Source organism: Symphalangus syndactylus, chromosome 6, assembly GCF_028878055.3.
Source record: "Symphalangus syndactylus isolate Jambi chromosome 6, NHGRI_mSymSyn1-v2.1_pri, whole genome shotgun sequence".
NCBI lineage: Eukaryota > Metazoa > Chordata > Mammalia > Primates > Hylobatidae > Symphalangus > Symphalangus syndactylus.
This window is the reverse complement of record NC_072428.2, coordinates 144,032,597-144,058,052: the sequence shown is the minus strand read 5'-3', so window position 1 is coordinate 144,058,052 and position 25,456 is coordinate 144,032,597. Positions and strand designations below refer to the sequence as shown.

At 37.4% G+C, this 25,456-nt stretch overlaps 1 protein-coding gene across 6 annotated transcripts in view; it reads right to left on the bottom strand.

The window, feature by feature from the left end:
- DPP6 (dipeptidyl peptidase like 6) overlaps positions 1-25,456 on the bottom strand; it is a 1,185,884-nt gene that overhangs the window by 355,790 nt on the left and 804,638 nt on the right. For all 6 annotated transcript variants that reach the window (XM_063641745.1, XM_055269771.2, XM_055269769.2 and 3 more), the window contains one exon: positions 2,900-2,994. In XM_063641745.1, coding sequence (XP_063497815.1) covers positions 2,900-2,994 — 95 coding nt within the window. The remainder of the gene's footprint in view (positions 1-2,899; positions 2,995-25,456) is intronic.

The window sequence follows — 25,456 nt, the reverse complement described above, 5'->3', positions numbered from 1 at the left end:
ATCTTAAAAGCTTTCCTGCTGGATTGACATAATGTTTGCAGCGATTTGCAGGCCCTTCCATCCACCTGTCCCATGTAAGAGCCAATCACAGTAAGCGCAGGAGCAAAGAAGAAGCTGGAGGCAAACAGGCTTTGGTACCTTGCAGTGACCAGCTATGAGGAGGGTCTGTTTTTATTGGCTGGGGAAAGAGAATGAGGTTATTAGAGGTCAAGGTTGTAGGGAATATTTTAAAATTCTGCTGACCACAGAATTTACCAATTCCTTTCCATTTCTCAACTTGTTTAAGGCTGTTTTACAGCCCAACTTAAAAATTACAGTTGGCCTCAGATTGCTTTTTATCATTTATACAAGCTCACAGCTTCTGGAATTCAAATGAGAAGAGAACACCTGATCAGGCACCAGGAAGGCAACGGAACACAATATGGAAGAGCTACTGCTCCCCATTCCCAGTTCCTCCGGGCTGTGGATGATCCTTCAAGCTCTGGCCCCTGTGGAACACCAGGCTTCACCTTCTCAATACTTGCTCATGAAAACACACAGAGCATACACATATTCCACTGCTGGATCTCACGGAGTACCCACGTTCTGGGCTGGCAGAAGAAATCAGCTTTAATTTGGAGATAGAGCAATTGAGGCATGATAATTTTGAATGACTAAGTGGCTCTGCGGAAATTAAATCCAGATTAAATTAAATTCGGATGCAGACCTCTAAATGACATTTTTTGTTTTCTTTATTTTGAGTCTGTTGACAGGAGCATTTAAATGCAGCTTTGAGAAAGGAATAATGAACCCATTAGGCTGTACACATTTGGTGCTTAATAAATGTTTATAAAATGAATGGAAAATGACATTTTAAGGAAAAAAAAAGATTGCATTATATAGAATAAGCCAGCGAATTTGTGAGATGAGGACTTTTCTTTACCCATGGTGGTTCCTGAAGTCACCTTATTAAAGGTGACTTGGCTAAAATAACTTCAGTTAAAATATATGATCTGTCACAAGCTATTGATTTTAGAAAGAGAAGGCGGTTCACATTCCTGTATTTCATTGCTAAGTGCTGCTGTTATGTACAACACCCTGCCTTTACTAAACTGACATCCTCCCAGGAAATAATGATAACATTCCGACATTAAAATGCACTCACACTCAGCAACAGTCTGATCATTTTATCCTCTCTATTAACATTAGAAAGCCATTTCTGCAATGTTAGTATTTCTAAGTGAGTTGAGTCAGATTCTCTTAGGGGAGTAATTCCACCAAAGATGATATTTTAATGCAAAAATGCAGGCACATTCATTTGTCCTAGGTCCTACTTTGCAGAATACTATTTAATTCAATAAAGTGATCGTTTTGGGAACTATGCCATCATCCAACATCGTGAGGCCTCCCTTACACCTGCAGTCTATGTTAAGGGCAGCATGCACTTCATACTAAATCTCAGGAAACCTTTTAATAAAAAGGTATCTTTATGCAAAAGAAAAGAAATGAAAGTATTTAAATAGCAAGTTACATGTTCTTTAGGAGGGAAAAGAAGGCAGCACAGCATTTCTGTGGATCTGGGGGTGGGGTAGGGTAAAGATGAAGCCATCCTTCCTTCTCCCTGGGACGCAGGCTTCTGGGACCCCACCCGAATGCTCCCTCAGCCATCAGTGAGCTGTGAGACTCAAAAGCTCATGCTCTAAGTCTGGGCTTAGGATCCTTATCCGTAAAGCCAGGGAACCAGTTAATTTTTTTTACAACCTCCTCTAATCCCAGATTATAGGATTCCAGGATTTCTGTGTTTTTCATTCATACTAGAGCCCTGTTATGACCGTTCTAACTCGGGACTCACAGCCTGTTTCAATTCTTGCTTTTTAACATAGATTTAACCTCAGTTCTGTCCTTTGATTTCCCCAGTGTGTCAAACAAGAAAAGAATCAACTGCTTAGAGTTGGAGATTTGTTTATTCTAATAAGAGTCTGAACATTTTGTAAACAAACAAAATGTTAATTCTCTTTAAATTGATTTTGGTATATAACTCCAGTCAATGTTTCTAATACATATCTTTAACCATACATGAACATCAAATCTTAATGCCATTTAAATCTCTGGGGTCGAGTACAGTGGCTCAGGCCTGTAATCCCGGCACTTTGGGAGGCCAAGGCAGGAGGATTGCTTGAGTATAGGAGTTCAAGACCAGCCTGGGCAACATAGTGAGACCCTACCTCTACAAACAAAAACAAAAACAATTAGCTGGGCATGGTGGCACACGCCTGTAGTCCCAGCTACTCAGGAGGCTGAGGTGGGAGGATTGCCTGAGCTTGGGAGGTCAAGGCTGCAAATGAGCCATGATTGCACCACTTCACTCCAGCCTGGGCAACAGAGTGAGATCCTGTCTCAAAAAATATACATATATTTGGGAAAACAAGTTTTCCCAAATTATAAAGCAGTGGCATTCATATTTGACTCAGTATTTACTTTAAGGCATAAGAATCACTTAATATAATTAGGGTAAGTACAGTCACAGTGCCTAAGTTAATACTTCCTATGCATGTGGAGATGAGCTTTTTTTAAATGGGACTGAGCAAATTCTCCTGAAGTATTCTACATGCATTATTGCAATTGTTCTGTAAATGTGTAAAAGCCTTAGGACTTTATCTTTTAATTATATATGATATGCAACACTTGTTCCCAACACCTGCAGAGAAATTTCCTGGACGATGAAAGAAACAGTGCTTTCATCTTATTAAATTAGTGTGGTTTCCATTTCACATTATCTTTGGTGCCTCAGCCTGTAGTATTACAAGTTTATTGCTTCTCCTTGGCTATGCTCAAAGTTGAAACCAAAAGTCATTTTCTGCTTTATTGACTTGCAGGAAGAAAAACTGAAATTATCCCAGTCATTAAAGAGAGTACTTACAATTTTTTTGCCTTCTATTAAGACAGTAGAAGTATTTGTTTCAACATTCCACAGTCTCACTGTTCCTTTCTGTTCTCTGTAGATGAATTCTGTATCTGTAAGAGAGGAAGTAGAAAAAAACCACATGAAACATCGAGGAACTCACCTCAACTTTTGATGAATGCTTATGTAAAGTAAAATAACTAGTTTTGAAAAAAATATAGGCTCCCACTCATCAAAGGGCCCGTTCAATATGGTGCAATATGCCCAGTTCTTCTTAATCTGGCCTCACATGATGCTTCTCTCCTACTTTACACACTGACATAGAAAGCACAGGCACACACACCGAAAACCTTTGGAGCAGCTAGAATGTTCTTGGGCAGAACACAAAGAGCAGATTAAGAAAGCAGCTACTCCAAGGAGCCAAAGACAACTGCTAGTAAAGGGACTAATTTCCTATATCCAACTTTGGAGTAAATCTGTATGCAGAATGCTTGTGGCCCATAGCCACATCCTGCAAAACATGCTTTCATCTGCTTCACGAGCTCCCCTAGGTGCTCTTGCTTGAAGGAATTAGCTGCTTCGCTGCCATGAATACCTTTGAATCTATATATCTCATAGATGCTGAGTCTGGCCTCTTGTAGATGAACAACCAAGATTTCAAGTATCCCCTTAGAAAATTAGTAAAAACGCTTACTCAAAATAGTATGCATATGGACATGTACATATATATCTCCTATGAATGAAAGGGTATATTTCTGAAAGGTAGGGTTGTATAAAAAAAAAACTCCCCAAAATCAATGAGATAAAAACACTCCAACAGAAAAAAATAGGCAAAATAAATACACCAAGAAGTTTTATAAAACAAAAATAGTAAGTAAGCACATGAATAGGCTCTTAAAGTCATTAACACTCTGATGATGCAAAATAAAATCAGAGATAGGTACCATTTTGCAGCCACTACCTTAGAAGACAGTAAGAAAATTTCATATGGGCAAACTGCTTTCTGAAATGTAGGGTTGTAGGTTGAGAGGCAGGGCCCACAGTGGGGAGAAGGAAAACACCATCTTTCTGAGTGAAGGCGTAACCTTGAGCCTGTTTGATGGTGAAGGCATTTCACACTGTAATAGTTGATGACTGAAAAACATTATGCAGACTGGATTAATTCAAAAGCAGAGTTGTTATAATTTAAGTATGTGTAGATTTTATGAGGAAAATGAAAGTCTATCAATATAATGAAAATTTCATCATCAACATGGTCCTAGATCAATCTATTTTATGCATTATGTAAATTACATCCAAAGGTTCAGTGCTAAAGTTAACAGATGTTTAGGTGAAATTGTTTTCATTTATTTTCCTGGTAATACTTTCATGAACAAATCAAATGAGTCATATTTTTCTGTTTCTTAAGCAAACACACCACAGTGCATCTATTGAATGGGCTATCTCCCATTGAAAGCACTCACATGGAAGACTGCAGTCATTTCAGTGAACTTGCCTTTATATAGCAAATTTTAGAATTTTTTTTTTAGGAAGCACTTAAGTTTGTTAGTTATATAAGTTGCAAAAAAGGTTACTACTTAATTTGATTGTCACCTTATATCCCTTTGTTCACTAGCTTCTACTTTGAATGAATTTCTAAATATCAAGTTTGCCTTCAGTGGATGAAGATTTACTGCCTTTGACCCCCCTCTCAGGAGTTCCAAGTTCTCTGCTTTTACCCCACCCCCACATTACTGATCACCGTGAAACATAATGATTGTTTAAGAGTATGCAGTAGGGAGCTGAACAATGAGAACACAGAGAGGGGAACAACATACACTGGGGCCTGTTGCAGGGGGGCAGGAGGAGGGAGAGCATCAGGATAAACAGCTAATGCATGCAGGGCTTAATACCTAGGTGATGGGTTGATAGGTGCAGCAAACCACCATGGCACACATTTACCTGTGTTACAAAACTGCACATCCTGCACATGTATCCCGGAACTTAAAATAAAATAAATAAATACATAAAAAAGATTATGCCGTACTACATTTGAGGTACATAAAACCTGCTTGTTTCTACGGAAACCAATGAGAGCATTTCAGAATTAGAACATATGATTGCTTTTTTTTTCCTCCTGAATTTTATCATTCCAGTACTTTTAACAGTTTTATCACATATTTATGTATCTTTAAATACTATGTTGTTTAATTTTCTTTGCATTTGAGCTTAATAAGGTGATATTTACTGTGTTCCTCAGTAATTTATATTATATCATATTTCTAAGGTGAATATAATAGTCCATGCTGTCTTGGCTCTTAGTTCTCACCGATGTACACGATTCTAGTGTATATTACAATGGATACCAGTCATTCCTAGTTTTATTGTTATTACAAACCATTCTACCATGAATATTCTTTATACCTTTTGGTAAAAATGTACAAGACTTTTGCTTCCTCTCCTCTTCCCTCTCCTCTCCTCTCCCCTCCTCCCTCCTTTCCTTTTCTTTTCTTCTTTCTTTTTTTTTTTGACAGAGTTTCACTCTTGTTGCCCAGGCTGGAGTGCAATGGCATGATCTCAGCTCACTGCAACCTCTGCCTCCTGGGTTCAAGTGATTCTCTTGCCTCAGCCTTCCCAGTAGCTGGGATTACAGGCTTGCACCACCACGCTGATCTAATTTTTGTATTTTTAGTAGAGACGGGGTTTTGCCTGGGTTATGGGAATCTTAACCTTACAAGTTATTTTCAAAACTGGTTATGACACTTTAACAGGCACCAATAGTGAATGAGTCCTCATAACTCATATCCTCTCTAAAACTTGCTATTTTCAAACTTCTTACTATCTTCCAATACAGTGGGTGTAAAAATGGTATCTCTGATTTTATTTTGCATCATCAGAGTGTTAATCACTTTAAAAGTCTCTTCATGTGCTGATTTACTATTCTTGTCTTATTTTATAAAATTCATTGGTTTATTTATTTTGCCTACTTTTTTCTGTTGGAATGTTTTCATTTAATTGATTTGTAAGAGATTTTTTATACATCCCATATGAAATATTCATTAGTTTTATGTGTTGAAAGTGCATTTTCTTAGCTATGGTTTTCATTTCATATATAAAATATTTTGATAAACAGAAATTATTAATATAGTGAAAAATGTTTACCCTTTGTGTTTGATATGACATATATAATAAATATTTTCCAATTACATGGTCATAGTAATATTCTCCTATATATTTTCTGAAACACTTTTGACTTTTCCTTTAAAAAATAAAGCCTTAATTCACTGGGAAATGACATGAATGTATGGTGTGAGGTAGGAATCTAATTTTGTATGTTTACATCTGTAACTATTTGCTCCAGTACAATTTGAGAAGGTCATTATTCGCTCTGTAAGATGTGATGTGATCAATAATATTTCAGCAAGAATATCTGCAGTCATTGGGTCATATGGGACTTTTTTATGTGTCCACTGATAAGTTGACTAATTCCTGCATTGATACTACACTGTGAAATTATGTACCTTTGTAGTACATCTTGCTATCTGGAAGTTTTCCCTTATGAGTTTCCTTCACGAAGGGTTTGGTGTTCCTTAGGATTTTGCTGTTTATTATATGTGTTAGATTCAGCCTTATATGCATTACATTTAGCCTGTTAAATTAGTAAAGAATTCTCCTGGGAAACTGATTGAGATTTCATTCAACTGAAAGTTCCATTTGGAGGAAACTGGACACCTTTACAACCCTGAGTCTTCCTTCTGTGTACTTGGTCTGTCTTTCCATTTATTTAGGTATTTTTTTTTAGCATCTTTCCATGAGTTTTTATATTTTTCCATTGACAAAAATAACACAAAACATAACCTATCTAGAAATGAATCTAACAAGGGATGTGAAAGACCTCTATGCTCCTTTACTGTGGATCATCTATTCCATCAATAGCCCCAGGCAACAAGTGATCTGTTTTATATAGTTTTGCCTCTCCTAGAATTTCTTACAAATAGAATCACACATTACATAGTCTTTTGTGTTTCTCTCCTTTCACTTACCATAATGATTTTGAGATTTATCCATGTTATTCCATGTATTAATGTTTCATTCCCTTATACTGCAAAGTAGTCTATAGGACTGACAGACCTCAATTTTTATGCATTCAAATTCATGAATTGGTGACAATTTAGATTGCTGCCAGGTTGTAGCTATTATATTGTTGGGTCATATGGTATGTTTGCACTTAACTTTATGGGAAACTGCCAAACTATTTTCCAAAGTAGCTATACCATTTTGTATTTCCACCATCAATTGTATAAGAGTCACATGCACAACATTTCTTCACTATCAGTTGGCAAAATCAGTCTATTAAACATTAGCCACTCTAGCAGGTGTGTAGTGGTATCTCACTGAGGTTTTAATTTGCATTTTGATGATAAATAGTAATAATGAACATCTTTTCATGTGATTATGGGTCATTTGCAGGTTTTTTGCAAAATATCTTGAAAAATTTTGTCCACTTTTAATTTTTTTTTTTTTACAATTTATTACTGAATCCTTTAAACATTCTGGATATGAGTCTTTGTCTGAGATGTATTTTTAAAAATTCTTTACCAGGGTATGGCTTTCCTTATTCTTTTCCCAATTAATTTTTTAAACACTGGGGCCTGTTGGGGGGTGGGGGGCTAGGGTAGGGATAGCATTAGGAAACATACCTAATGTAGGTGACGGGTTGATGGGTGCAGCAAACCACCATGGCATGTGTATACCTATGTAACGAAACAGCATATTCTGCACATGTACCCTAGAACTTAAAGTATGATAATAAAAAAAACCATTTCTAAAGTGAATGAAATGTTTTTTTATTTTTCTTTTATGATTCATGTTTTTAGTGTCCTGAGAAATTTTTGCCTACCTCAATGTCACAAAGATTTTATCTCATGTTTTCTTTTAGAACTCTAATAATTTTAGCTGTTTCATTTAGGGTCTACGATCAAATTTTAGTTATCTTTTAGACAGTATATGTGACAAGCAGCAATGTCCCTTTCTTTTCAAATACGTAACTCATTTGTTATTCCAGTACGTTGTTGAAAAGTTTGTCTTTTTCCCACTGAATTACTTTGGCAATTTTTTTTTTGTCAAAAATTAATTGAAAGTGTATGTGTAGATTTCTTTTTCTGGACTTTCTATCCCATTCCATTTATCTATGTCTATTCTTATGCCAATGCCACACTGTGTTGATTACTGTAACTTTAGAGTAAGTCTTGAAATCAAGTAGTATAAGACCTCAAACTTTGTTTTACTTTTTCAAAATTGTGTTGGATAGTTTAGGTCCTTTGTATTTCAATATACATTTTTAAATTATCTTGTTGATTTCATCAAACAAGCATTTGGGATTAGGATTGGTATTACATTGAATCTATAGTTCAATCTGAGGAGAACAGTCATCTTAAAAATACTGCTTATTCCAATCCATGAATATAGTATATATCTCTAATTGTTTAGATCTTTCTTAGCTTCATTTTGGAATTTTAGTTTTCATGTACAGATTTTGAATTTCTTTTTAATAATTTAATCCTAAAATTTCCCAATATTTTTTCATTGTAAGTGGTATTACTGTTTAATTTCATTATTTGTTTGTAATTATAAAAATAAAGTTAATTTTGTCTATTGATTTTGTGTCCTGCAACTTTACTCAATGCACTTTTTTGTTCTAGTTCACTTAAAAAATACACTTCTTAGGGTTTTAACATACACAATCATGTTATGCAAATAAGGACAGGTCTACTCCTTCCTTTCAAATCTGTGTACCTTTTATTTATTTTTTGGCTTTACTGCACTAACCAGGACCTTTATTACAATGCTAAATAAAATCAGCATTAGAACACATCTTTTCATTGTTCCCAATGTTAGGCAGAAAGCATTGAACTTTTCATCATTGAATATAACTTAGGTGTAATTTTTTTTCATAATGACCTTAATAAGTCTGAGGAAGTTCCCTTCTATTCTTAGGATGTTGAAAAATTTTATCATAAAACGTTGATTATTATAAAATGCTTTTTGTGCAGCTATTGCAATTATCTTATGAGGTTTCTCATTTATTGTCATTAATACAGTGAGCTATGTTCATTGATTTTCAGATGTTAAACCAACTTTGCATTCCTAAGATAAACCCATTGGTCATGATATATTACCATGTTTTATATAGTATTGATTTTTTTTTTTTTTTTGAGACAGGGTCTTGCTCTGTTACCTAGGCTGAAGTGCAGTGGCATGATCATGGCTTACTGCATCCATGAACTCCTGGGCCCAAGAAATCCTCCCAACTCAGCCTCCCAAGTAGCTGGGACCACAGGCGCATGCCACCATGCCTGGCTAATTTTTTAAATTTTCGTAGAGATTGAGTCTCAGTTTGTTATTCAGGCTGGTTTCAAACCCCTGGGCTCAAGCAATTCTTCTGCCTCAGCCTCTCAAAGCGCTGGAATTATAGGTGTGAGGCACCATGCCAGGCCTATTGTTGATTTTTATGTGTTAATATTTTGCCAGGCATTTTTGCCTTATGAACATGAAGGACATTGGTCTTAATTCTTTTTTTTCTTGTGATTTCTTTATCTGGTTTTAGAGTGAGAGTATTTCTGTTTCATAAAATAAGTTGGGAAGTGTTTAATTTTATTCTATTTTCTGAAAAACTTTATGTTGGATTTTTATTATTTTTGCCTTAAATATTTGATAGAATTAATTAATGAAGCCAACTGGGCATGAAGTTCTCTTTGTGAGAAGGCTTTAAATTACAGATGCAAGTTCTTTAACTGAAATAGAGCTGCTTCAGTTTCCTATTTCTTCTTAGGTTGGTGTTGAAAATAGGAGTCATTTGATGATTTGTCCATGTCTTCTAGCTTGTAAAATGTATTGGTATTGTAGGAGAGAAAAGATCTTTTCTCATCCACTGTCAGGGTCATGGCTGAGGCAGCTACAACAAAAGACATATCACCACGAGAAAAGCATACACATTTATGTAACATAAGTTTTATGTGATATGGGAAACTTCAGACAGGAACACTCAAAGAAACAGGGAAACCTGTGTATTTTTATGCTTCAGTTTGATGAATGGTGGACAGTTATGGAGAAGTACAATTGAAGAAAGGTGATGTGATATAATGGTAATAAATGGGGAACTTAGCAAGGCCTGTTGGTTGACATTCTTCTTTGTGTCCCCATGTCTTGTGAAATAAGGAAATTCCTTTCTTCTGAGTACAAGAAGGACACTTCTAGAATGAAAGTCTTGTAACTTTCTTCAGAAGAAAGTCAGAGAATTCTTGCATGGCCTGCTTTAGGGGAGAAGTGTGGAGGAAGGGCAGAGAGACCTTTGTTTCTGCTATTTCCTCCACTGCCAAGGTGCCATATTTTTTGGTAGTATATCCTGAACCCCATCAGTATAAATTTTGTTTTATTTTAAAAATAAATTATTTATTTAAAAATATTTATTAATTTAAAAAATATGCATGCATTTTCTATTAATAGTGTATTATCTTTTTAGTAAGATGACAGGTTATGCTTTAGTAGGATAGCAGTATCTGCATTTATCTCCCTACTTTATTTCCTGAATTGGTCATTTGTATCTTCTTTTTTTCTTGACCAAACTGGATATTTATCAATTTTATTGACCTTTCAAAGAACAAGCTCTTGGCATTATCATGTGTATTATTTCTGTATTCTACTTCAGAAAGTTATTTTATTTTCTTTGTTATTCCTTCCTTCTTCTTGCTTCACTTTTAATTTACTTCTTTTCTTCTAGCTTGTTAGGATGAAAGCCTAGGTCTTTGGTTTGATATTTTTTTTCCTTTCTAGTTAAACTATTAAAGCTAAAATTTTTCCTGTATGTATAGCATTAGTGACATCTCACAAATTTTGATATGCTGAATTACATTATTATTCAGTTCAAATTATTTCTAATTTTCCCTCCAATGTCTCATACACCCAGTAGGTATTTTGAAATCTGTTAATTTCCAAATATTTAAAGTTTATCTGACCATCTTATTGTTATAGATTTTTAAAATTTAAATCCACTGGATCAAAGAATACTCTATACATATTTCAGTCTTTTGAAACCTATTACATCGTTTTTATGGATACTAATATAGTCTAACCTTTAAATATACCATATGCACATGTAAGAAAACCATTTATATGGCTGGGTTTGGGTTTATCATTTGTTTGTTTTCTAAGTGTCTCCTCTGTCTTGTTTCTCTCTCATTATCTGGCTTTCATTTTATTGTTTAAATATCTTTAGAATTTTAATTTTCCTATTTTAGTTGCATTTCTTTGCATTAGCTTTTTTTGCGGTTGTCTTAGAAGTTATAATATACACCATTAAATTTTCAAAGTCCAGAAGCAGTTAATAATGTACCACTTCTTATTAACTATAGAAACCAGTTAAGCTTTCAGGTCCGTGTCCACTCCCATGCAATTATACTTGTTACATGTATTACATCAACATACTTTACATATTACAGAATACATCAACATACTTTACATATTACAGAAGACAATGTTATAGTTTTAGTTTATGACACAACATGGTTTATAAAGAAGTTAAAAAGTCAAAAAGAAAAAAAATGTCTTTTGCATTTATCCACAATTGGCCCTTTCTGGTGTTTTTTATTCTTTATCAAGATTTGAGTTTCCATTGTATATCATTTTCGTCCGTGATGAAATTCACTTAGGATTTCTTTTTGTATGGGTCTGCTGGCAAAACACATTATTTTATATTTGTTTTATCTGAAAATGTCATTTAACCTTTATTCTTGAAGAATATTTTCTGTGAATATAGATTTCCGGTTTATAGGGTTTTTTGCCTTTCAGCATTTTGAAACTCTGTTCCACTCTCTTCTGGTCACCAAGGCTTTTAATGAGAAGTCAATCATTAATTGAATTATTTCCCAGAATGTATTATTTTTCTTTTGGTGCCTTTAAGATTTACGTGCTGCCTTTGGCTTTTGAAGTTGACTGTTATGTACTTTTATTCTTTTGGTCTCTTTTTTTTCCGTTCAACTTTTATTTTAAATTCTGGGGTACATGTGCAGGATGTGCAGGTTTGTTACATAGGTAAATCTGGTTTGCTGCACAGATCAACCCATCACCTAGGTATAAAGGTGGTTTGCCACACAGATCGACCCATCACCTAGGTATAAAGCCCAGCATCCATTAGCTATTCTTGCTGATGTTCTCCCTCCCCAAACCCCTCCCCTCAATAGGCCCCAGTGTGTGTTGTTCCCTGCAATGTGTCCATATGTTCTCATTGTTCACTTCCTACTTATAAGTGAGAACATGCAGTGTTTGGTTTTCTGTTCCTGTGTTAGTTTGCTGAGGATAATGGCTTTCAGCTCCATCCATGTCCCTGAAGAAAACATGACCTTGTTCCTTTTTGTGGCTGCATAGTATACTATTCCATAGTGTATATGTACCATATTTTCTTGATCCAGTCTATCACTGATGGACATTAGGGTTGATTCCATGTCTTTGCTATTGTGAACAGTGCTGCAATGAACATATGTGTGTACATATCTTTATACTAGAAGTATTTATATTCCTTCGTGTGTATACCCAGTAATAGGACTGCAAAGTTAAATGGTATTTCTGCTTCTAGATCTTGAGGAATCACCACACTTTCTTCCACAATGGTTGAACTAATTTACATTCCCACCAAGGTGTAAAAGTGCTACATTTTCTGTGCAACCTTGCCAACATCTGTTGTTTCTTGACTTTTGTTTTTTCAAGTTCTGGGATAACTGGCATGAGATGGTATCTCATTTTGGTTTTGATTTGCATTTCTCTAATGATGTGATGTGCTTTAGATTGAGCTGTTTTGTGTTTATTTTGTTTGATGTTCACTGAGCATCTTATATTTGCCAAGGTATGTCTTTCATCACATTTTTAGCTGTTAATTTGACAAATAGATTTCTACTTCTTTATCCATTTTCTCTCCTAGTATTTTAATTACACATAAATTGGGCAGATGGATATCACTTCACAGGTCTCTGATGCTCTGTTCATTAAAAACAAATTTTCTCCCTGTTCATTTTGAATAATTTCCTTCTTTTTTTAATTCTTTTTTTTTTCTTTTTCTTTTTTTTTTTTTCTTTTGAGACAGAGTCTCACTCTGACACCCTGGCTGAGTGCAGTGGTGTGATTTCTGCTCACTGCAGCCTCTGCCTCCCAGGTCCAAGCAATTCTCCTGCCTTAGCCTCCCGTGTAGCTGGGACCACAGATATGTGCCACCATGCCCAGCTAATTTTTGTATTTGTAGTAGAGACAGGGTTTCACTATGTTGGCCAGGCTGGTCTCAAACTCCTGATCTCAAGTGATCCACCTGCCTTGGCCTCCCAAGGTGCTGGGATTATAGGCATGAACCACCACTCCTGGCCTCACCTTAGATATTGATCCATCATTTAATCTTTCCTAAGTCATGGTAATTAAATTACCAAGTCCATCCAGTGAATTTTTTAATTTCAGAATTTTTATTCTTCTTTTTATAAGTCCCCATTTGGTTCCTTTATGTTTTCTGCTGAGATTTTCCATTGCTCTGCTGAGATTTTCATTCATTGCAAAACAGGCTTATGTTAATTCGTTGAGGATAGTTGTAATAGCTTTCAAAAAATCTTTGTCAGTTCCAGAAATCTGTTCCATTTCCAGGTCAAACGATTAACTTTCTTTTATGTTGAGCATGTGTTCCACTTTCTTGGTTATTCGTATCTTAAGTAATTTTGGATTATATCCTAGGCATTATGGATATTAATTTCTGGACATAATTATTTCCCAAAAAATGTTATTTCCTTTGTTCTAACAGGCAATTTTCTTTGCTAGGCTTACACAGCCAACTTTATTTCTTGGGTAGCAGCTTTGTTGTTAGTGAAGATGTTTAACCTCTTTAGCTGACCTGCCTTGCTTCCCTTCCACAGATACGATTCACAGGTCATTCAGCAATGTGGGAAGGCAGTGACTGAGGATCCCCTCTTTGGATTATTTCCTAACTTGCCCATTCTTCCTCTTGAAGGCTTCTCAAATCACCCGTCTTCTTCATTTCCAACGTTTCCGCCTTGGTTCTGATTGTCATCACCTTCGCCATAGACTACTCCAGCAGCCTCCTAATGGGTCTCTGTCCTTATTTCCATTCTCTATGCAGACAAAGCCATATCTCTCTTTTAAAACTCCTTTTTATCCCTTTGGCAGACACTATTTTAGTCAAGTTTCCTAGCCTGACATTTAAGGTCCTTCCGATTCTGGCCTTGGCCCCTCTTCCCATTTGAATGCCTATCACCCCAGCAAAGCATCCTGAGCACCACCTGTCTCCAGTCCTCTGCACTCTCTCACACTGCTCCCTGCACCTGTAATGTCCTTCTCCCACTATGGCCAGGTAAGATCTTCCTGGGATCTACATAAAGGCCAACTCCCTTGTACAGTTTTCATGCCTTTTCCAGGCAGAATTAATCTCTCTGTGCTTTCAGTCCACACTTCATTCATCCTATTTTATACTCATCACAGCATGATAGAGTTATTTGTCTGTTATAACTCTCTGTCTTCTGCACTAGAGTACATGATTCGCCAGAGAAGAGACCACACCTTCCTGATTTTCTGTCTCTAATACCTAGCATAATGACTGGTACAAAGTTAGATGCTAAATATATGTATGATGACTTCAGCCAATTAATACTATCATAAGTCTGATTCACCAAATATCCACCTTACGTACAAAACAATGACCAGAACCACTAGTGTAAGAGTAACTGCTCTAGAATGAGGAGGCCATGACAGAGGTGGAGTAAGGATGGAGGCATAGGCATGGTGTTTCTTTTTTGTCAAATTGTACCTTTTGTGCCTCTTTATGAGATTCAATTATCGTTATTTTATCCTTATAATTGCAAAGTAATAAGATGTTAAATAGGGGAGTGTAGAGTGCATTTTAATGCTATATGGATAGGGAGATAAAGTTGAAAAGCCATGCTCAATGGGAGTTCTAAGAAACATACAATGTCAGATTCCTAGAAGAAAATTTCCAAAAGGAAAGCTTATAGCACCACCAATTGCTAGTTACTTTTCATGTGCAATATATCTAGTGCTTTGCATTTAAAATATACCACTAATCTCATTTTCCTGTGTACTTATGCAATTCTTCAAGCCGAAAATATTACAGAAATGTAAAAAAATTGCATTGGTAGCTAGGACTAGGAAGATGATTCCTTTTTTGTTTTTTTTTTTTTCAAACTGATATAAGAATAACAAATTATTTTTTCTAACTCTCTCAACAATAAGATAAAATTCCAGTTATTTACTCATAGTATCATAGATCAGCTGATTTGATATGTTGTTTACTTTTGCTTGACAATAATGCATTTTTAAAAAGGCTTTCGAAGGCCATGCATATGTTAAAAATTTAAATAATGTTATGGCATCACCTGGTACTGTAGATTCATTAACAATTGAGCTAACAGATCTCATTACTAAGTATAATTTATATACGTTGTCTGGTTTTAAAGAGTACATTAATCCCTGATTGTATAAATATCACAAAGAATCCTTACATAGTAATAGATTTTAATTTCTGGAGCAAAGAGTATATGCAATGAATGTAGTAAATTTAATTTTTCTCCTATCATCTTCTTTTAATTTTAAATAACTAGCAATAGAAACAGTGTTCTGTTGCTTATTTTATTTCTATCTATAATTTACTTGTATTTATGTATGTTCTGATAACAAATAGCATGCAATATACACATATCTTAAGACAGTCAACATCAATATTATGGTCATAAAATATTAATCTGTAATCTCTAGTACCCACATTGCAGTCTAGAAATACCATTTCCCATCAAATGAAATCCAGATTCTCTCTGTAAATGGCTAATTCCAGGACTGTGATAGGCAATATCTGAGCCCAAAAGTCAGTTTATTAGGACCATGTCAAAATGACTCAGAAGCCATCTTGGAGAGGCTCCCGCTGGCCAAGAATAGAACAATTGGAGCATTGATAAAACTAATAACCGCAAAAGATTGAAGCTTATCAACTATGCCTAAGTTCTTGAACTTAAAATGATACCTAAAAAACAAACAGATTTGGAGGTTTATTTACTATTCTTTCTACTTTTGGTTAACATTTTGTATTAACATTTACAGTTCAAGAAGTTTTAAAAAACATCATGCAGCTATAACGTAAATAAAGGTCTGTTGCACCTGTCTTTCATTTCATCCCTTTTGGGCTTCTGCAGTAATTTGTGTTTATAGAATTAATCTGATATTTTGGTTGCAGGCTATTAGTTATTGTGTTTTCACCATGTTTCTCCAATAATCACTGGGCTACAAGCTCCAATTCTGAAATTTTTCACTGCAAAGTCAGGAGCTGGGAGCCTATGAACTCACAGCAGCCAAATGAAGGTCTTCAGTCCAAATGTAGATACACTGCCTCTCATGAAGACTGATTTTTCCTTTGGCTCTTGAACAATAAGGCGTGTATGGCAAGTTATAAGAAGAATCAAAAATGATTAGAAAGCTGACATTAATTCCTACTGCCAGTTTCTTTCAGGCAACATGAGTCAAATGCAAATATTTTAGTTGGACCATATTTATAATCTAGAAGTGTACTGCTAATATGTAGCCTCTAGCCATATGTTTCCATTAATATTAAAATTAATTAAAATTAAATAACATTAAAAATTTAGCTCCTCATTTATACTAGACACATTTCAAGGTCTCAGTAACCACATATAGCTGGTGGGGACTGTGTTGGCTGCTGTGGATATAGAATATTTCCAATACTGCAGAAAGTTCTTTTGGACAGCACTATCTATGAGGTTATATTAAGTGAGTATGTTTCATTTGGAATGTCTTAGTTTACATCACAGCCTATCTTTCCCCTGGAAAAATTACCCTTCTCAGGCCATGGTTATGGAAAAGAACACCAAAGGTGGTGAGCAGACCTCCAGACCTTCCTCTTGCCAATAATGTCTTCACTGTTAAAGATATTATCTTAAAGATAATGAAGACAACTGTTGTGGGACAAAATAGGAAATCTTTAAATAGTTAAAAACAAATTCCAGAATAACCCAAATGTCACAAGACCTTAAAAAAGAATGCAGGCTTATATTGTAGCAGGAGCCTCAATAATCGTCATCAGAATCAACGGATTAAAAAGTAGGAGTTTGAATGCCATGGAAATGCCAAAGGCACTTCTGGTTTTTAGGTTTTGTTAAAACTCATGATATTTAAAAAAAGTACCCAACATGATAACCATGTCCTTTTCTTTGGGATTATGAAAACTGCACACAGCCCTTTAGCATATCAAGGAAATACTACACATAGAGATGGTGAGGAAATGTAAAAGAAATTATGAGCATTCTGCTTAAAGTAGATCAGTAACTCATTCGCATGAGAATATGCTTAGAAAAGGTAGGTGTTTCCAAAAAGAGAAATGATGGGTACAGAAGCAAAACTCAAAAAAAAAAAAACAACAACAACAAAACAACAAAACCAATAGCAATTTTATTCGTTAAAAAATATTTACAATGTATGGGATACTCTGCTAGGTATTTGGTATGCATCATGTGTTAGCCACATTCTCTGACTTTAATGAAACTTATAATCAGATGACAGTTACTGCATACTAGCTGTAGTAACATTCTGTGTTAATCACAGCATTGTACTCTCAGACATAATTCCCAGTAAATAAATAATTCTGTTAATGTTATTAGGAACTAAGATTTTCTGTACAAGAGAAAAGAGATCCATGATTTTTAATCATGGACATTCAGACCAGGTGCAGTGGTTCATGCCTGTCATCCCAGCACTTTGGGAGGCCAAGGTAGGAGAATAGCTTGAGCCCAAGAATTTGAGAGCCTGAAAAATTAGATGGGCAACGTAGCCAGACTCTGTCTCTTCAAAAAAAAATAATTTAAAAGTTAGCTGGGCATGGTGGTATTTGCCTGTAGTCCCAGATACTCAAGAGGCTGAAGTGGAAGGATTTCTTGAGCTCAGGAGTTTGAGGCTGCAATGAGCTACGATTGTGCCACTGCACTCCAGCCTGGGTAACAGAGTGAGACCCTGTCTTTAAAAAACAAAAGGAAATTCAGTTAAAATTTAAAACTCTGTGATGTTGAATTTGCATCAGAAATATCAATAGGAACCAATGTTTCTTTATTGTTCAAAACTACATACTTGCTAGTTTTGTCCATGAAAATGGGCTAGAAGCATGATTATCCTAGACACCCAGATTTTTGTCTCTAAGTACCATTCTCCCTAAAATGAGTCAGGGATCCTTGAAAAAATGGATGTTTCCAGGTCTGAGGCACACAAAGTATATTATAAATCTAAAATATCTTACTGACCAGAAAGCAAAGACCAGTGCGGGAGACAAGTGACTGATAAGGACATGTCAATAAGACCATGGTAGATTGTAAATGGCTCCAGTTCTTCACCCCACCCTTTTCCATCTAATTTTTCAGGGCCTTTTCTCATGACTCTAGGCTCAGACACAGGACTGGAATTGGGCAATGGAATATCAGTAAATAGAAGCAGGCTGGCGCTTAAAAAGCTCATGCACAGTGGATTTGCTGTCTCTTGGGTTCTGCTATTGCCATGAGACAAACATGCCTGGCCTAGTGTCCTGGCCCAGGAGAAGGATCAAAGGCATGAAGAACGAACTGAGTTGCTCCCATCATCCAAGAAGAGGCCACTCCAGATCAGCCAACATCCGGCTGGGTGTCTGGCCATGTGAGCACATCAACCATGAGATACGCGGAGTTCCCTAACCACCACCTGCCAACAGCCAGGTTTGTGAAAAATGACTTATTCTATGTGTTCTGGAAGGTTGTTTGTTGTTTATTACACAGCACTCTGTGGCATTAGATAGCTGATAAAAGGACGGAAGAACCTGCTGGAGGGGCTCTCTGTGGTCAAAGTTAGGACAATCTGAACACCAAAAGAATAATGCTATCAATGATGAAGACACAGTGAATATATTTTAAAAAGCATGAGTCCATAGTGATACTCACAAAACATTAAAGAAAACAAAATTATTTATTTTCCATAGCTGAACATAACCATGATACCAGCTTCTTAATCTGAAAACTAATAATTAAAAACAAACAATTAAGGATTCAGCTGCCTGCTTTGTTGGTATTTTAGGTACACCAAATAGCCTGTTTACAAAGGAGAGTTCCACCTTTCAGAAGACTGTCAACTCATAAGTGTAGAAGGAGTGATTAATTTAGAAGATCTCCACTTTGTAGCCCCTGTTGGAAAACTTGGTGCAGGTAAGGATCATCGATGGATGCTAACCTCATTTGGAGAAAAGTTAATGGGATACTATCCCACAGAAAATAAGCCATTCTCAATGGGAAAAACATGTTTATAAGAGAGAAATTTGGTGATCACCTCTTTTGCCCATTAATCTCCCCTGCGAATCACCAATCATGGGACAAGTGGACATTATAGATAAACATGTGAAATCACCTCACAAGAAAGCAATCAGTCAAGTCCAGAATGCAGGATAGCCTACAGTACAACTGGCCTAATCCAGGTGTATTGTGAAATAGTATATATCACAGAAAAAAGAGGAGTCATTCTACCATTAAGAGAAATGTAAAAGACATAATCAAGTACAATTATGATTTTTAATTTGATCCAGGCTTAAAGAAAACAAAAGCTATAGAAAATATTTTGAGACTGAATAAGGAAATTTGAATATGGCCTGGGAATGTAATGATATTTGGGGATTATGGTCATTTTTGTCAGATACAATGATGTTCCTGTGGATGTATGGGAAGATATACTTTGGAGATGCATGTTTTAGTATTCAGGGATGAAAGAAAATAAGAGTATAATTTATGTTTACATATTTTCAGCAAAAAAAAGAACTGATGGAGGACACAAAAATGGCCAAGGCATTGAAATTAATTGGTATTTGTACTGGTAATATAGGTGTTCACTGAACTATGTTTTCTACTTTTCTGTGGAGAATACAGTACAGAGTAAGACTCCATCTCAAAAAAAAAGAAAAGAAAAGAACGAGTTAGAAAGACCACAGTAATGTTTTCCTTCCCCCTTTCAAGAAAATATTTAAAATATTTCATAAAAAATGGAGCAGAAAATAAAACCACATAATCCCTGATTTCTAGAAACGTACAATAGGGTTGGAGGTCTTGCCCACAGTGCAGGCACAGCTTGGGAATGACTCGGTCAGTGGGGAGCAGTGACTCGAAACAGCCTAGATGCTTCTCCCTGGATGATCAGGAAGGCGATCCCCGCCCCAGAGGTGAGTTTTGGGGGAACGATGGGTGAGGGTAGAATTGAGAAAGACTAAATTGTGAGCGACTAATCTCATGTTTAGGTAAAACAAGTGCAGGAAGTGGGAGATACCCAAGGTGGGAAGCCAGAGGTGCACGTCCCCATAACACCCACTTATTGTACAGGTGAAGACAGTTCAGGGGTGTCCTGAGCAGACACTGGGAAGCTCTACAGCAGGGCTGCAGTTCAGTACGTAGGACTAGGCCTGGAGGGAGGAGACAGAGTTCCAATTTTTTTTTTCTGTGTCTGGGTTTTCTGCTTTCTACTTTACATCACAAAAATTGTCAGAGGAAGGCAATGTGGGCTCAAAAGAAGTACAACGGTTTCTTTCAAAAGACCAAGTTTTCTAGTAATATTTCTTTCCATTCTAAATACAAACAGCATTCAGTGGCCCTGCCAGTAAGCGCTTAACCAAGGTGCTACAGCCTTGATATTTGTGAGACGTGCTCCCGAGACCTGGAGAATTCCCAGCTTCTCTAAGACCCTAAGTGAGATGTGAACATTAGAATCGCTGGCTGGTTAATTAGCTCCCTCTGGCTCAAGGGCCTCACTCAGGCCTCTTGATTCCAACTTAACGCTGGCAACTTTAACATACGTGGTGGGATAACCTGACTGGGAGGTTCACTACATCTGATTTTCCTGCAGGATCTTGAGAATAAGAATGAGACCAGGCACAGTGGCTCACGCTTGTAATCCCAACATTTTGGGAGGCCGAGGCGGGCGGATCACGAGATGAGGGGATTGAAACCAGCCTGGCTAATGCGGTGAAACCCCATCGCTACTAAAAATACAACAACAGCAACAACAAAATTAGCCGGGCGTAGTGGCCGGCGCCTGTAGTCCCAGCTATTCGGGAGGCTGAAACAGGAGAATGGAGTGAACCTGGGAGGCAGAGTGAGCCGAGATCACGCCACTGCACTCCAGCCTGGGGGACAGAGCAAGACTCCATCTCAAAAAAAAAAAAAAAAAGAGAGAAAGACCACAGTAATGTTTTTCTTCCCCCTTTCAAGAATGCAACCAGGTACTGTATTTTATAAGTCTGAGGGTATTAGGAGGCATTTGCTTTAGAAAACCTAAACCTTGGAAACAAAGGTGGAGAATTGTCTGGGGCTGAAATGGGTAAGCGTGTGTGGATAGACAGAGAGGGGGTTATTACATTCTGTGGACTGCAAACTACAGTGAAATGATACCACAGTATCTATTTTTACAACGTCAGTAATGACATAGATAAGCACTTTCGTACTTTCAAAAAAATAATCATAGCATGGAAATTACTTGGGAAGTAGCTACCTTTCAAAGATGACTTTAGTGGCTTTCAATTTCACTTAATTTTTAATCATAAGATCTGAGACTGCCCAATTTGTCTTTGATTAATGCACTGCCCAAATAGCTTTTAAAATCTTTTACATCAGGAGGAGCCAAGATGGCTGAATAGGAACAGCTCCGGTCTACAGCTCCCAGCCTGAGCGATGCAGAGGACTGGTGATTTCTGCATTTCCATCTGAGGTACTGGGTTCATCTCACTAGGGAGTGCCAGACAGTGGGTGCAGGACAGTGGGTGCAGTGCACCGTGTGTGAGCCGAAGCAGGGCGAGGCATTGCCTCACTCAGGAAGCACAAGGGGTCAGGGAGTTCCCTTTCCTAGTCAAAGAAGGGGTGACAGATGGCGCCTGGAAAATCGGGTCACTTCCACCTTAATACTGCACTTTTCCGACGGGCTTAAAAAACGGCACACCAGGAGATTATATCCCACATCTGGCTCAGAGGGTCCTATGCCCACAGAGTCTCGCTGATTGCTAGCACAGCAGTCTGAGATTAAACTGCAAGGAGGCAGCAAGGCTGAGGGAGGGGTGCCCACAATTGCCCAGGCTTGATTAGGTAAACAAAGCAGCTGGGAAGCTCAAACCGGGTGGAGCCCACCACAGCTCAAGGAGGCCTGCCTGCCTCTGCAGGCTCCACCTCTGGGGGCAGGGCACAGACAAACAAAAAGACAGCAGTAACCTCTGCAGACTTAAATGTCCCTGTCTGACAGCTTTGAAGAGAGTAGTGGTTTTCCCAGCACGCAGCTTGAGATCTGAGAACGGGCAGACTACCTTCTCAAGTGGGTCCCTGACCTCCGAGCAGCCTAACTGGGAGGCACCCCCCAGTAGGGGCAGACTGACACCTCACACGGCCAGGTACTCCTCTGAGACAAAACTTCCAGAGGAATGATCAGGCAGCAGCATTCGTGGTTCACGAAAATCTGCTGTTCTGTAGCCACCGCTACTGACACCCAGGCAAACAGGGTCTGGAGTGGACCTCTAGCAAACTCCAACAGATCTGCAGCTGAGGGTCCTGTCTGTTAGAAGGAAAACTAACAAACAGAAAGGACATCCATCCCAAAAACCCATCTGTACATCACCATCATCAAAGACCAAAAGTAGATAAAACCACAAAGATGGGGAAAAAACAGAGCAGAAAAACTGGAAACTCTAAAAAGCAGAGCGCCTCTCCTCCTCCAAAGGAACGCAGTTCCTCACCAGCAACAGAACAAAGCTGGACGGAGAATGACTTTGACGAGTTGAGAGAAGAAGTCTTCAGACGATCAAACTACTCCGAGCTACAGGAGGAAATTCAAGCCAAAGGCAAAGAAGTTAAAAACTTTGAAAAAGAATTAGACGAATGTATGACTAGAATAACCAATACAGAGAAGTGCTTAAAGGAGCTGATGGAGCTGAAAGCCAAGGCTCGAGAACTAAGTGAAGAATGCAGAAGCCTCAGGAGCCGATGCGATCAACTGGAAGAAAGGGTATCAGCGATGGAAGATGAAATGAATGAAATGAAGTGAGAAGGAAAGTCAAGAGAAAAAAGAATAAAAAGAAATGAACAAAGCCTTCAAGAAATATGGGACTATGTGAAAAGACCAAATCTATGTCTGACTGGTGTACCTGAAAGTGACGGGGAGAATGGAACCAAGTTGGAAAACACTCTGCAGGATATTATCCAGGAGAACTTCCCCAACCTAGCAAGGCAGGCCAACATTCACATTCAGAAAATACAGAGAATGCCACAAAGATACTCCTCGAGAAGAGCAACTCCAAGACACATAATTGTCAGATTCACAGAGTTGAAATGAAGGAAAAAATGTTAAGAGCAGCCAAAGAGAAAGGTCGGTTTACCCACAAAGGGAAGCCCATCAGACTAACAGCAGATCTCTTGGCAGAAGCTCTACAAGCCAGAAGAGAGTGGGGGCCAATATTCAACATTCTTAAAGAAAAGAATTTTCAACCCAGAATTTCATATCCAGCCAAACTAAGCTTCATAAGTGAAGGAGAAATAAAATACTTTACCGACAAGCAAATGCTGAGAGATTTTGTCACCACCAGGCCTGCCCCAAAAGAGCTCCTGAAGGAAGCACTAAACATGGAAAGGAACAACTGGTACCAGCCACTGCAAAAACATGCCAAATTGTAAAGACCATGGAGGCTAGGAAGAAACCTCATCAACTAACGAGCAAAATAACCAGCTAACATCATAATGACAGGATCAAATTCAAACATAAAAATATTAACTTTAAATGTAAATGGACTAAATGCTCCAATTAAAAGACACAGACTGGCAAATCGGATAAAGAGTCAAGACCTATCAGTGTGCTGTGTTCAGGAAACCCATCTCATGTGCAGAGACACACATAGACTCAAAATAAAGGGATGGAGGAAGATCTACAAAGCAAATGGAAAACAAAAAAAGGCAGGGGTTGCAATCCTAGTCTCTGATAAAACAGACTTTAAACCAACAAAGATCAAAAGAGACAAAGAAGGCCATTACATAATGGTAAAGGGATCAATTCAACAAGAAGAGCTAACTATCCTCAATCTATATGCACCCAATACAGGAGCACCCAGATTCATAAAGCAAGTCCTGAGTGACCTACAGAGAGACTTAGACTCCCACACAATAATAATGGGAGACTTTAACACCCCACTGTCAACATTAGACAGCTCTACGAGACAGAAAGTTAACAAGGATATCCAGGAATTGAACTCAGCTCTGCACCAAGCGGAGCTAATAGACATCTACAGAACTCTCCACCCCAAATCAACAGAATATACATTTTTTTCAGCACCACACCACAACTATTCCAAAATTGACCACATAATTGGAAGTAAAGCTCTCCTCAGCAAATGTAAAACAACAGAAATTATAACAAACTGTCTTTCAGACCACAGTGCAATCAAACTAGAACTGAGGATTAAGAAACTCACTCAAAACCACTCAACTACATGGAAACTGAACAACCTGTTCCTGAATGACTACTGGGTACATAACGAAATGAAGGTGAAAATAAAGATGTTCTTTGAAACCGAGAACAAAGACACAACATACCAGAATCTCTGGGACACACTCAAAGCAGTGTGTAGAGGGAAATTTATAGCACTAAATGCCCACAAGAGAAAGCAGGAAAGATCCAAAACTGACACCCTAACATCACAATTAAAAGAACTAGAAAAGCAAGAGCAAACACATTCAAAAGCTAGCAGAAGGCAAGAAATAATTAAAATCAGAGCAGAACTGAAAGAAATAGAGACATGAAAAACCCTTCAAAAAATTAATGAATCCAGGAGCTGGTTTTTTGAAAAGATCAACAAAATTGATAGACTGCTAGCAAGACTAATAAAGAAGAAAATAGAAAAGAATCAAATCGATGCAATAAAAAACGATAAAGGGGATATCACCACCGATCCCACAGAAATACAAACTACCAGCAGAGAATACTACAAACACCTCTATGCAAATAAACTAGAAAATCTAGAAAAAATGGATAAATTCCTTGACACATACACCCTCCGAAGACTAAACCAGGAAGAAGTTTAATCTCTGAATAGACCAATAACAGGCTCTGAAATTGTGGAAATAATCAATAGCTTACCAACCAAAAAGAGTCCAGGACCAGATGGATTCACAGCCAAATTCCACCAGAGGTACAAGGAGGAACTGGTACCATTCCTTCTGAAACTATTCCAATCAATAGAAAAAGAGGGAATCCTCCCTAACTCATTTTATGAGGCCATCATCATCCTGATACCAAAGCTTGGCAGAGACACAACCAAAAAAGAGAATTTTAGACCAATATCTTTGATGAACATTGATGCAAAAATCCTCAGTAAAATACTGGCAAACTGAATCCAGCAGCACATCAAAAAGCTTATCCACCATGATCAAGTGGGCTTCATCCCTGGGATGCAAGGCTGGTTCAACATACGCAAATCAGTAAATGTAATCCAGCATATAAACAGAA